This window comes from Oncorhynchus masou, chromosome 9, assembly GCF_036934945.1.
Source record: "Oncorhynchus masou masou isolate Uvic2021 chromosome 9, UVic_Omas_1.1, whole genome shotgun sequence".
Taxonomy (NCBI): domain Eukaryota; kingdom Metazoa; phylum Chordata; class Actinopteri; order Salmoniformes; family Salmonidae; genus Oncorhynchus; species Oncorhynchus masou.
This window is the reverse complement of record NC_088220.1, coordinates 79,138,873-79,152,681: the sequence shown is the minus strand read 5'-3', so window position 1 is coordinate 79,152,681 and position 13,809 is coordinate 79,138,873. Positions and strand designations below refer to the sequence as shown.

Genomic DNA, 13,809 nt, shown 5'->3' with positions numbered 1-13,809 from the left:
CTCAATGCAACACAACACAACTCAATGCAACACAACACAACTCAATGCAACACAACACAACTCAATGCAACACAACACAACACAACGCAACACAACACAACTCAACGCAACACAACCCAACTCAATGCAATACAACACAACTCAATGCAATACAACACAACTCAATGCAATACAACACAACTCAATGCAATACAACACAACTCAACTCAATCCAATGCAACACAACACAACTCAATACAATACAACATAACACAACTCAATGCAATACAACACAACACAACACAACTCAATGCAACACAACCCAACTCAATGCAATACAACACAACTCAATGCAATACAACACAACTCAATGCAACACAACACAACACAACTCAAAGCAACACAACACAACTCAATGCAACACAACACAACTCAATACAATACAATACAACATAACACAACTCAATACAATACAGCATAACACAACTCAATACAATACAACATAACACAACTCATTGCAATACAACACAACTCAATACAATACAACATAACACAACTCAATGCAATACAACACAACTCAATACAATACAACATAACACAACTCAACTCAATGCAACACAACTCAACTCAATGCAACACAACACAACTCAATGCAACACAACACAACTCAATGCAACACAACACAACTCAATGCAACACAACACAACTCAATACAACTCAACACAACGCAACACAACACAACACAACGCAATACAACACAACACAACACAACTCAATGCAATACAACACAACTCAATGCAATACAACATAACACAACTCAATACAATACAACATAACACAACTCAATGCAACACAACTCAATGCAACACAACGCAACACAACTCAATGCAACACAACACAACACAACTCAATGCAATACAACACAACTCAATGCAATACAACACAACTCAATGCAATACAACACAACTCAATGCAATACAACACAACTCAATGCAATACAACACAACTCAATGCAATACAACATAACACAACTCAATGCAATACAACATAACACAACTCAATACAATACAACATAACACAACTCAATGCAACACAACGCAACACAACTCAATGCAACACAACGCAACACAACACAATGCAACTCAACGCAACACAACGCAACGCAACTCAACGCAACGCAACACAACTCAACGCAACACAACGCAACACAACTCAACTCAACGCAACACAACACAACTCAATGCAACACAACCCAACTCAATGCAACACAACACAACTCAATGCAATACAACACAACTCAATGCAATACAACACAACTCAATGCAATACAACACAACTCAATGCAATACAACACAACTCAACTCAATCCAATGCAACACAACACACCTCAATGCAACACAACACAACTCAATACAACATAACACAACTCAATGCAACACAACACAACACAACTCAATGCAACACAACCCAACTCAATGCAATACAACACAACTCAATGCAATACAACACAACTCAATGCAATACAACACAACTCAATGCAACACAACACAACACAACTCAAAGCAACACAACACAACTCAATGCAACACAACACAACTCAATACAATACAATACAACATAACACAACTCAATACAATACAACATAACACAACTCAATACAATACAACATAACACAACTCAATACAATACAACATAACACAACTCATTGCAATACAACACAACTCAATACAATACAACATAACACAACTCATTGCAATACAACACAACTCAATACAATACAACATAACACAACTCAATGCAATACAACACAACTCAATACAATACAACATAACTCAACTCAATGCAACACAACTCAACTCAATTCAACACAACACAACTCAATGCAACACAACACAACTCAATGCAACACAACACAACTCAATGCAACACAACACAACTCAATGCAACACAACACAACTCAATGCAACACAACACAACTCAATGCAACACAACACAACTCAATGCAACACAACACAACTCAATGCAACACAACACAACTCAATGCAACACAACACAACTCAATGCAACGCAACGCAACACAACTCAATGCAACGCAACGCAACACAATGCAACGCAACGCAACACAACTCAATGCAACACAACGCAACACAACTCAATGCAACACAACGCAACACAACTCAATGCAACACAACACAACCCAACTCAATGCAATACAACACAACACAACTCAATGCAATACAACATAACACAACCCAACTCAATGCAATACAACACAACTCAATGCAATACAATACAACATAACACAACTCAATGCAATACAATACAACACAACTCAATGCAATACAACATAACACAACCCAACTCAATGCAATACAACACAACACAACTCAATGCAATACAATACAACATAACACAACTCAATGCAATACAATACAACACAACACAACTCAATGCAATACAACACAACACAACACAACACAACTCAATACAATACAATACAACACAACACAACTCAATGCAATACAATACAACACAATGCAACACAACGCAACTCAATGCAATACAATACAACACAACACAACTCAATGCAACACAACACAACACAATGCAATACAACATTGAAAATACATTATTTCTTGATCGATGGGTAAGACAGAAATTAGTCAAGCTGTCATAACGTGACAGAGTTCTCCTCCCTCCCCCTTGTGTGTTCTTAGGTGCTGACATACCATGGGTTCTATGATGAGAACCTGGATTGGGTGGGTCTGGAGAACGTCCAGGTGGTGGCCTCCATGTCAACAGGAGGCGCTGTGGGACGACACACACTCACCTCTCGCTTCACCTCCATTGTGCGCATCTGCACCATAGAGTGAGTAGGGACACACAGACACAGACCAGTATGTGAACTGGAGCAGAGTGTACACAATTTGACTGGAGCATGGAGCAAGATTCCCAAAGGCTGGCGCGTCGGCCTTCTCTCCCACTCCAATTTCACTCCCGTAGTGCCCCAGTAGCTCTCGCTTTACGAGCTCAGGGCGCGCCCGTCCCATCATGCATTAGTGGTCTACTTGTGTGCTGCTGTAGCCCCTTCCTTTAGCTACTGTCATGGAGTTCACTAAATATGTTCATAAAGACACTGATAAAACACATAGGTACTGAATCAAGGTGACTTAAAAACATGAGGACCAATAGCAAGAGAGGGAGTGTGATGATGTAATGTCCACAACTAAAGAATCATTGTGGAATCTGACAAGACACATTTCATGAATGGCTGTACTTACTACGTGCAAATACTAACAGGTTGGTAGATAACGAAGTGTGTCATTGTAGCAAAGTATTTTTAAACTAAAAGTCTGATCTTTTAAAAGTTTAGTTCATTTTTGTTATATTATCTATACAATAGGCCATAATTGATTTTGGCCCAATTGGCCTGGCATATTCCCACGTTGAATGAACTTTCCATTTTGATAGGGTTATTTTGCCTAAAAACCTTTAGGCCTACCTATAGGAAAATAAAAACAACAACTCTGCATCTCTGCCCAGCCTGGTAAGAGGGGTCAAAAGGTTGTTTAGCATCCCCAGTAGCTCTGTAAGAGGGGTCAAAATGTTGTTTAGCATCCCCAGTAGCTCTGTAAGAGGGGTCAAAAGGTTGTTTAGCATCCCCAGTAGCTCTGTAAGAGGGGTCAAAAGGTTGTTCAGCATCCCCAGTAGCTCTGTAAGAGGGGTCAAAAGGTTGTTGAGCATCCCCAGTAGCTCTGTAAGAGGGGTCAAAAGGTTGTTTAGCATCCCCAGTAGCTCTGTAAGAGGGGTCAAAAGGTTGTTTAGCATCCCCAGTAGCTCTGTAAGAGGGGTCAAAAGGTTGTTTAGCATCCCCAGTAGCTCTGTAAGAGGGGTCAAAAGGTTGTTTAGCATCCCCAGTAGCTCTGTAAGAGGGGTCAAAAGGTTGTTTAGCATCCCCAGTAGCTCTGTAAGAGGGGTCAAAAGGTTGTTTAGCATCCCCAGTAGCTCTGTAAGAGGGGTCAAAAGGTTGTTTAGCATCCCCAGTAGCTCTGTAAGAGGGGTCAAAAGGTTGTTTAGCATCCCCAGTAGCTCTGTAAGAGGGGTCAAAAGGTTGTTCAGCATCCCCAGTAGCTCTGTAAAGAGGGGTCAAAAGGTTGTTTAGCATCCCCAGTAGCTCTGTAAGAGGGGTCAAAAGGTTGTTCAGCATCCCCAGTAGCTCTGTAAGAGGGGTCAAAAGGTTGTTTAGCATCCCCAGTAGCTCTGTAAGAGGGGTCAAAAGGTTGTTTAGCATCCCCAGTAGCTCTGTAAGAGGGGTCAAAAGGTTGTTCAGCATCCCCAGTAGCTCTGTAAGAGGGGTCAAAAGGTTGTTTAGCATCCCCAGTAGCTCTGTAAGAGGGGTCAAAAGGTTGTTCAGCATCCCCAGTAGCTCTGTAAGAGGGGTCAAAAGGTTGTTTAGCATCCCCAGTAGCTCTGTAAGAGGGGTCAAAAGGTTGTTCAGCATCCCCAGTAGCTCTAAGTGTGGAGAGGGTGTTATCCGCTGCTGGCCGGCTCTCCAGGCACTGTAGACTGGCCTCGTGTTTCGAAGCATTTATTCGAAGGCACTGTAGACTGAGCCTAATAATTAATTTGTATTTAATTCTATGGAAGTCACAGCCTGTATGCGCAATTTAATAGACTGTAATGATTTAATACAACGAATGTTGTTTAAATACTGAGCTCTTAAAGTCCCTACCAGCCTAGTGTGTCACACTCGCTAATGCTTCACAATGTATTTCTTTGTAGGCTCGAGCCTTGAAATATTTGAAATAATATAGCCTAAATAATTCATTTCTGTTCCTTCTTAGTCTCCCTGTCTGGCTCCTGACCTATTTCGAGAGTTTATATGCTGTTTACTATGACATGTAGCCTATTTAGAGAGTTTATATGCTGTTTACTATGACATGTAGCCTATTTAGAGAGTTTATATGCTGTTTACTATGACATGTAGGCTATTTAGAGTTTATATGCTGTCTACTATGACATGTAGCCTATTTAGAGAGTTTATATGCTGTTTAATATGACATGTAGCCTATTTAGAGAGTTTATATGCTGTTTACTATGACATGTAGCCTATTTAGAGAGTTTATATGCTGTTTACTATGACATGTAGCCTATTTAGAGAGTTTATATGCTGTTTAATATGACATGTAGCCTATTTAGAGAGTTTATATGCTGTTTACTATGACATGTAGCCTGTCTAAAATGATGAGCGCTTCTTACATTCTCTTTTTCATGTTTATATAATACTTTTTATTCAAATCATATGGTTTGATTTTAATACTTCAAAACCAATTGGTAGGTCCAGGCAGTCACAAAAACTATATGGGTGTTGGTGAAATGAATTGAGCGAATTTGGAGCGGCAGCCCCCCTGTGAGCGAGGAGCTGCTCAACTCTCCTCACATACTGACACACACACACTCACACATGCACGCACACACACACTGACACTTGCTCTCTTCTCTAGTTATCCAGACAGGGAGCAGCTCCAGACCATCTACTCAGCGTATCTGCAGCCGGTTCTCCAGAGGAGCCTTGGGAGCCAGGCAGCCTGGGCCAGCACTGGGAAAACACACCAGCTAGCAGGGTCTCTGGTACAGGTCTATGAACAGGTGTGTGTGCTGTCTCAGATGAGTTCATGTGTTATCAGAGTAAAGCTTCAGCTTTAAGCTGCTCTAGCCTTTCCAAGCAGCAGCTTTAGATTAGACTGCTGTTATCACAGCACTTACTTACTGCCTCTTAAATCTAATCCTCACTCTTAGGGAGGCAAATCTAAACCACACTCACACCTGTGTAATAAGTGGCTGTATTTGTGTGTGTGTGTCTGTGTCTATTTCTATCTCTCTGGTCTCAGGTGAAGGCGAAGTTCACGGTGGATGACCACAGTCACTACCTGTTCACTCCGTGTGTCCTCACCCAGTGGGTGCTCAGCCTGCTGCGATACGACCTGTCCGCAGGTGAGTCAACCACAGCAGCACGGTCTAACCACGTGGTCAGATCACACTACTGCCTCTGCTTCTACGGCTCATTGTCCACTGGGACCTATAGTCAGACCACGTTGTTAAATCACACGGTCAGACCACACCTCACACTACTGCCTCTGCTTCTACGGCTCATTGTCCACTGGGACCTATAGTCAGACCACGTTGTTAAATCACACGGTCAGACCACACCTCACACTACTGCCTCTGCTTCTACGCCTCATTGTCCACTGGGACCTATAGTCAGACCACGTTGTTAAATCACACGGTCAGACCACACCTCACACTACTGCCTCTGCTTCTACGCCTCATTGTCCACTGGGACCTATAGTCAGACCACGTTGTTAAATCACACGGTCAGACCACACCTCACACTACTGCCTCTGCTTCTACGGCTCATTGTCTACTGGGACCTATAGTCAGACCACGTTGTTAAATCACACGGTCAGACCACACCTCACACTACTGCCTCTGCTTCTACGGCTCATTGTCCACTGGGACCTATAGTCAGACCACGTTGTTAAATCACACGGTCAGACCACACCTCACACTACTGCCTCTGCTTCTACGGCTCATTGTCCACTGGGACCTATAGTCAGACCACGTTGTTAAATCACACGGTCAGACCACACCTCACACTACTGCCTCTGCTTCTACGGCTCATTGTCCACTGGGACCTATAGTCAGACCACGTTGTTAAATCACACGGTCAGACCACACCTCACACTACTGCCTCTGCTTCTACGGCTCATTGTCCACTGGGACCTATAGTCAGACCACGTTGTTAAATCACACGGTCAGACCACAATCACCACACCAGGGTTTCCCTTGGTTCATTTTGCTTGGTTCATAGAACCGGGGTTATTTCAGTAACCTCCAGTAGCTGCTAGATACGTCTGTAATAAACAGAATGGTTTCTGTTTTCTTCCAACACGTGTGGCTCTTTTTTGAAAAATGGTTTAAGCTACAAAATTTTATGACCCCATCAATGAAAGATAAGACTCTCAGGAACACATATGGACTTCCTGTTTCCCTCTACTATGCCCACAAGCCTTTAGAACAGAGTGGACAAGACCAGGAACTAAATCAGACCCGGGGAAAAAATATCATTATCGCTTGATGGTCTTCTGAACTTCCCAATACCTTTCTGATGCATTTCAGTCACGTTAAACTGCATTCAGATTGAATTACTCTCCAAAATACTGTCAGACTGATTCGTAATAGACTGTCAATGCCCAAATAAACATTGGCCGTTGATTATGTAACTTTGGTATAAAAATGGGGACGTGGGCCAAACTGTGTAGTGCAAGGGTTCCCAAACTATCTTTTTTTGGGACCCATTTTAAGTTGTCCCCAAAAAGTTTCATTTCTTTCTGCAATACTTCATACTGCTAATTGCATGGGTTTTCTCTGTTGTTGCTGACTTCTCGTTGAAAACGTCTCATTATTTGGTAACGGTCTTAACTTTTTACTGTACTGGTCTTTGATTCAAGTTGCTGTTGGATATTTCAGAATATCTTCTGAAAGTCAGTAGTTCTCTCCCTGTCTCCTGCATTCACCATCGCTTTCTTCCTCTCCCCTGTTCTGCTCCCTCTGTCGCCCGTCTCTCTCTCTCTCTCTCTCTCATCATTCCGTTCTCTGTCCTCCTTCATCTCTCCCTCTGTCACTCCCTCCCTCCCTCTTGCAATGTGTTCTCCCTGTGATAGGGAGTCCAATCATTAATTTTAATTAAAAGCGTTTGCTGACAAACTTATTTTTTTCCATGACTCATCGTTTTTTTGCTCTCCTCTCTCCTTCCTCCCTCCTGCTGCTTACCTTTTCTACACGGTATGTCACAACGCCCTCTCTCATCACTTCAACTCTCTTCTCTGGTGTTTTACTGTGTGTACACTGAGCTGTCTTGACGCTGCGTGTCTTTTTGTAGTATGGTATAATGCAGTAGTGTCCACAGAGTGGTCAAAATATTAAGAACACCTGCTCTTTCCATGACAGACTGACCAGGTGAATCCAGGTTGAGGCTATGATCCCACAGTGGTGTCAAGTTGGCTGGATGTTATTATTGATGACACTTGTTAAATCCTCTTCAATCAGTGTAGATGAAGGGAAGGAGACAGGTTAAAGAAGGATTGTGTATGTGTGTCATTCAGAGGGTCAATGGGCAAGACAAAAGATTTAACCGCCTTTGAACGGGGTATGGTAGTAGGTGCCAGGCGCACCGGTTTGTGTCAAGAACTGCAACGCTGCTGGGTTTTTCACGTTCAACAGTTTCCCATGTGTATCAAGAATGGTCCAAAACTCAAAGAACATCCAGCCAACTTGACACAACTGTGGGAAGCATTGGAGTCATCATGGGCCAGCATCCCCGTGGAACACCTTGTAGAGTCCATGCCCCAACAAATTGAGGCTGTATTAGGAAGGTGTTAGGAAGGTGTTTTTGAATGTTTTGTATTAACCCTTGTCTTTGTCTGCAGGGAACTGTAATATAACAGACTCAGTGTTGGAGGTGGTAGCCTATGAGGCCAAGAGGCTGTTCAGAGACAGACTGGTCTCCTCCAAAGACATCCATTCCTTTGACAACATCCTCTCCTCTGTCATACGAGGTGACTGGGGCTCCGACGCACTTGACAACATGACAGGTAAAACGCACACATCTCAGTGCTCCTCTCCCTCCACAGAGTGGCTCTATGTACTGTATGACTGTGGGTTCTCTGTGGTTGGGTTCTCTGGGAAATGGGTTTGTGTGTGTAGTTAGGTGTGTGTGTGTGTGTGTATAGATGTGTGTATAACTGTGTATTTTCTCCCTGCAGATGGTTTCTATGTGACGTGGGGTGCGTCTGAGGGAGGGGGAGTGATGGCCCCTGGTCAGTCCCTGCCCCCCCACGGTAAATCTCTGGGACGCCTCGACTTTGGCGACCTACGCCAGGTCATACACAAGGTCAGTGTCGGTGTGTGTTTGTATTGTGTAGGACAGGCAGAGAGCGTGTGTATTAATGTATCTCTGCCTTCTGTAGGGAGCGGTTCTGTATGGTCGTGACAACAGGGAGTTGGATCTGCTGTTGTTCTGGGAGGTGTGTCACTTTGTGTCTCGTGTGGACCGCGTCCTGAGTCGACCGGGGGGCTCTCTGCTCCTGGCCGGGCGCAGCGGGGTGGGGCGACGCACTGCCACATGCCTGGTCTCACACATGCATGGATACACACTCTACACACCCAAGATCTCCCGCGGATACTCACTCAAACACTTCAACAATGACCTGAAGAACGTAAGATGTCATACCTCTGTGTCTGTCTGTCTCTGTGGCCTAATGTTTCAGTGTGCAATGTTTCCCCTATATTCGTTTAGCCGAGGTAGACTTATTCTTATTTGATTTCTTTTAAACTTTTTTGAAATGGAAAACCTTTTTCAGTGTTAACTTTCACTACTAAAACCAGATATAAAGTTTGAAGAAAAGATAATGGACCTATTTCTGTTTTTATAAGATCGTTGAGAACTAACAATCACCAAAATTAGTCAGGGAGAATTAAAAAATTCCAAAGATGTCATGGCATGGGGCATTCATTTTGTTATTATGTTTTAGTCACTCTGATAGCATAAGAACATGGCATAAGCCCCTGCAAAATATGTAGAATTGTTGGAAATTGGCTTTAAAACATCACATTCTCTCTCTGCCCCATTCCAAAATATCGAGATTTGCTGGAAATTAGCTTTAAAACAGCACATTTCCTCTCTGCCCAATGCCAAAATGTGTAGAATTGCAGGAAATGTGCTTTAAAATAGCAAAATGTTGTGTCTGCGGCCAAGAGGTGTGTCTCTAAAATGTTCAGTTGGAGACCACTCCATTGGCCACGCTCACTGTCACACTCCTACCACGCTCACCCTCTATGCCCCATTTTGATCCAGAAAAAATGACATGTTACAAGGTATATTTGTAGAATTCGATGCATTCAGTCTTTCTGGGGTTTTTCCATGAGGTAAATGCAGATGGACAACCTCATGCTTCAGATAATTTATTTAAAGTCGCTTTGTTGCATCAGTTGGGCTACAGGTGATAATGCTTTTGAAAAGGGAAAATAATATTTCAGATGGTGTCACGGGGGTGAATGCCCCCGGACCCCCCCCCCCCCTAACGTTACCACTGCTGCTGAAAGTAAATCATAGGAGAAACACTGGTGTAAGGCAAAGATGGACAAGGCAAAGCGTGCTGCAAATCACACACACCTGACTGTGTGTGTTCTTTTCTGTGTAGGTGATGCAGCTGGCAGGTCTGGAGGGCCAACAGGTGGTGCTGTTGCTGGAGGATTATCAGTTTGTCCACCCAGCCTTCCTGGAGATGGTCAACAGCCTGCTGTCCTCTGGTCAGTCGCATATAAACAGCTACACAAATGGAATACACAATGTCTGATGATGAAAAAATCAAATGAAACCATGTGTCATAAATCCAAGGTGAGGTGCTGAGTCTGTACTCTTTAATTTTAAAGTGATTTGTGTTGTAGATGAGGTACTGGCCTGGGGCCTGTCCTGTCCTGTACTGAGTTCAGTGTTATATGTGTTGTAGATGAGGTACTGGCCTGGGGCCTGTCTTGTCCTGTACTGAGTTCAGTGTTATATGTGTTGTAGATGAGGTACTGGCCTGGGGCCTGTCCTGTCCTGTACTGAGTTCAGTGTTATATGTGTTGTAGATTAGGTACTGGCCTGTACTGTACTGAGATCAGTGTGTTATATGTGTGTTGTAGATGAGGTACTGGCCTGGGGCCTGTCCTGTCCTGTACTGAGTTCAGTGTTATATGTGTTGTAGATTAGGTACTGGCCTGTACTGTACTGAGATCAGTGTGTTATATGTGTGTTGTAGGTGAGGTACTGGCCTGGGGCCTGTACTGTACTGAGATCAGTGTGTTATATGTGTGTTGTAGGTGAGGTTCCAGGCCTGTACTCCCCAGAGGAGCTGGAGCCCCTCCTCTCCCCTCTCAAAGATCCTGCATCGCAGGACGGCTTCACCGGACCCCTCTTCAACTACTTTGCCTACCGTGAGAGACTCATCTATCTCGCTACTCATCTACATGACATTACATTGTAGTCATTTAGCAGACGCTCTTATCCAGAGCGATTTATAGGAGCAATTAGGGTTAAGTGTCTTGCTGAAGGGCACATCTCCACATCCTCGGTTCTCTCATCTCCTCTCCCCCTCTCCCGTCCTCTCACTTCATCCCTCTCCTCCCCTGCGTTTATTGTGATCCTGTGTTTGTTCTGTAGACACTGCAGAATCAGATCAATAGATGTCTCTTCCGTTCGAGTTCCTCTGACTAAACTACTGGCCTTTCAGCTGGGGGGTTAATGGACAAGGACAGCAGTACACCAACCATTACACACTCTCTTTGTCTCTCTCTCGCTCTCTCTCTCTCTCTCTCTCTTTGCTTCTCTCTTTGTCTGTCTCTCTCTCTCTATCCCTTTCAATATCTCTTTCTCTCTCTCTCTCTCTCTCTCTATCCCTTTCAATATCTCTTTCTCTCTCTCTCTCTTTCTCTCTCTCTATCTTTCTTGCTCTCTCGCTTTGTCTCGCTCTCTCGCTTTGTCTCACTCTCTCTCTTTGTCTCGCTCTCTCTCTCTCTCACTCTCTTTGTCTCTCTCTCTTTGTCTCCCTTTGTCTCTCTCTCTCTTTGTCTCTCTCTCCCTTTCAATTTCTCTCCCTCTCTCTCCCTTTCAATTTCTCTCTCTCTGTCTCTCTCTTGTCTCTCTCTTGTCTCTCTCTCTCTCTCTCTCTCTCTCTCTCTCTCTCTCTCTCTCTCTCTCTCTCTCTCTCTGTCTCTCTCTCTTTCTGTCTCTCTCTCTCTGTCTCTCTCTTTCTCTGTCTCTGTCTCTCTCTTTCTTTGTCTCTCAGGAATCCAGCAGAACCTACACATAGTGTTGATCATGGACTGCACCAACTCTAACTTCACCATTAGCTGTGAGAGCAACCCGGCTCTCTACCGCAGGTGTTCCGTTCAGTGGATGGACGGATGGTCTGAGAGCAGCATGAAGAAGGTTGGAGGGAAGGATGAGAACATCATACGGGGTTATAATATTGTCATTCGCTCTGTCCTCCTTCATAACCATCATGTTGATGCTGTCCTGTCAGATCCCTGAGATGCTGCTGGCTAAGGTGGAGGGAGAGGGAGAGAAGAGTGGAGGAGAGAAAGGCCACAAGAGAAAAGGCTCAGGTAGAAGAAAACATCCCTGCCATCAGAGTACTAGTCAGTCATATTCAGACTATAGGGAACTAGCTCTAATCTAGCTCGTCACTCGTGGATATGTTCTGTCTCGTTTGTCCCTCCCAGCGTCGGGTCAGGGTGATCTGTGTCGCTCCTTCCTGATGATCCATGAGTCCTGTAGAGAATATGGAGCCACACCCAGTCAGTACATGACCTTCCTCCACGTCTACACCTCCATTTACAGCAGCAAACAGAGCCAGCTCACTCTCAGACAGCAACATCTACAGGTAACACACACACCATATACACACACACCATATACACACACACCATATACACAATATTCATCAATAATAAAAAAAAAGCCGTTTCTGGCTAAAGAAACCAGACTAACAAGGGAAATCCAGGAACTAATAGTGCAGGTAGATAGCAATAAAACGATACTACAGAGATACAAAATAAGTTAGAGGAACAACAAAAAAGAACTTGAGGAACTTATTCAAGAACGATCTAATGTAATCTATTACAAAAATTAAGCAAACTGGATGGAATATGGAGAAAAAATGATTTTTTGATATAATAAAAGCTCCATTGTTAGATTGTTTTAACTACTCCTATAGAAATGGTAGTCTGTCAGGTACTCAGCAGGAAGGTCTGATTTCTCGATTATTAAAACAAGACCCAGATGGCAAATATAAAGACCCGGTCTATCTAAAAGAAATCCCCTTACACTTCAATGTTGTGATGCAAAAATACTAGCAAAATGCATAGCACTCCGAATTTAAAGGGTTTTACCAGGTATTGTTCATCCTGATCAGGCATTTTCTTTTTTACATGAACGATACATTGGAGATAATATACGACAACTACTAAGTTAACTCTTAGGGATCAAATCCCGTTAACGGGGTCGATTTGGCAACATCCGGTGAAATGGCAGAGCGCCAAATTAAATTATTTTAAATATTTAACTTACATATACATACAAGTATAATACACCAAATTAAAGCCTTACTTCTTGTTAATCCAACCACCATGTCAGATTTCAAAAAGGCTTTACAGCGAAAGCAAATCATGCTATTATCTGAGGACAGCACCCCATCAAACAAACACAGATAATCATATTTCATCCCGCCAGGCATGACACAAAACTCAGAAATAACGATATAATTCATGCCTGACCTTTGACGAGCTTCTTCTGTTGGCACTCCAATATGTCCCATAAACATCACAAATGGTCCTTTTGTTCGATTAATTCCGTCGTTATATATCCAAAATGTCCATTTATTTGGAGCGTTTGATCCAGAAAAACACCGGTTCCAACTTGCGCAACATGTCTACAAAATATCTCAAACAACTTTCCTAAACTACTTTAGGTATTTTTTAACGTAAATAATCGATACAATTTAAGACGGGATAAACTGAGTTCAATAGCGGATAAAAACCAAGTGGATGAGCTTTCAGGTTGCACGCGCCTAACAAACAATACACTAGACTCAACCCTCATTCTGAACGGCCCTACTGCTTCATTTCTCAATGCAAAAACATCAACCAATATTTAGACTGTTGACATCCAGTGGGCGCGATAGGAACTACAAGCAAGTGCCTTGGATCCCTATAGAAATACCATTG

At 43.2% G+C, this 13,809-nt stretch overlaps 1 protein-coding gene across 1 annotated transcript in view; it reads left to right on the top strand.

The window, feature by feature from the left end:
• Positions 1–13,809, top strand: part of dync2h1 (dynein cytoplasmic 2 heavy chain 1) — a 290,615-nt gene that overhangs the window by 51,286 nt on the left and 225,520 nt on the right. Inside the window, 11 exon segments of the mRNA XM_064972741.1 lie at positions 2,697–2,848; positions 5,484–5,628; positions 5,871–5,973; positions 8,469–8,633; positions 8,805–8,932; positions 9,009–9,257; positions 10,242–10,350; positions 10,906–11,019; positions 11,871–12,013; positions 12,108–12,189; positions 12,307–12,467. Coding sequence (XP_064828813.1) covers positions 2,697–2,848; positions 5,484–5,628; positions 5,871–5,973; positions 8,469–8,633; positions 8,805–8,932; positions 9,009–9,257; positions 10,242–10,350; positions 10,906–11,019; positions 11,871–12,013; positions 12,108–12,189; positions 12,307–12,467 — 1,551 coding nt within the window.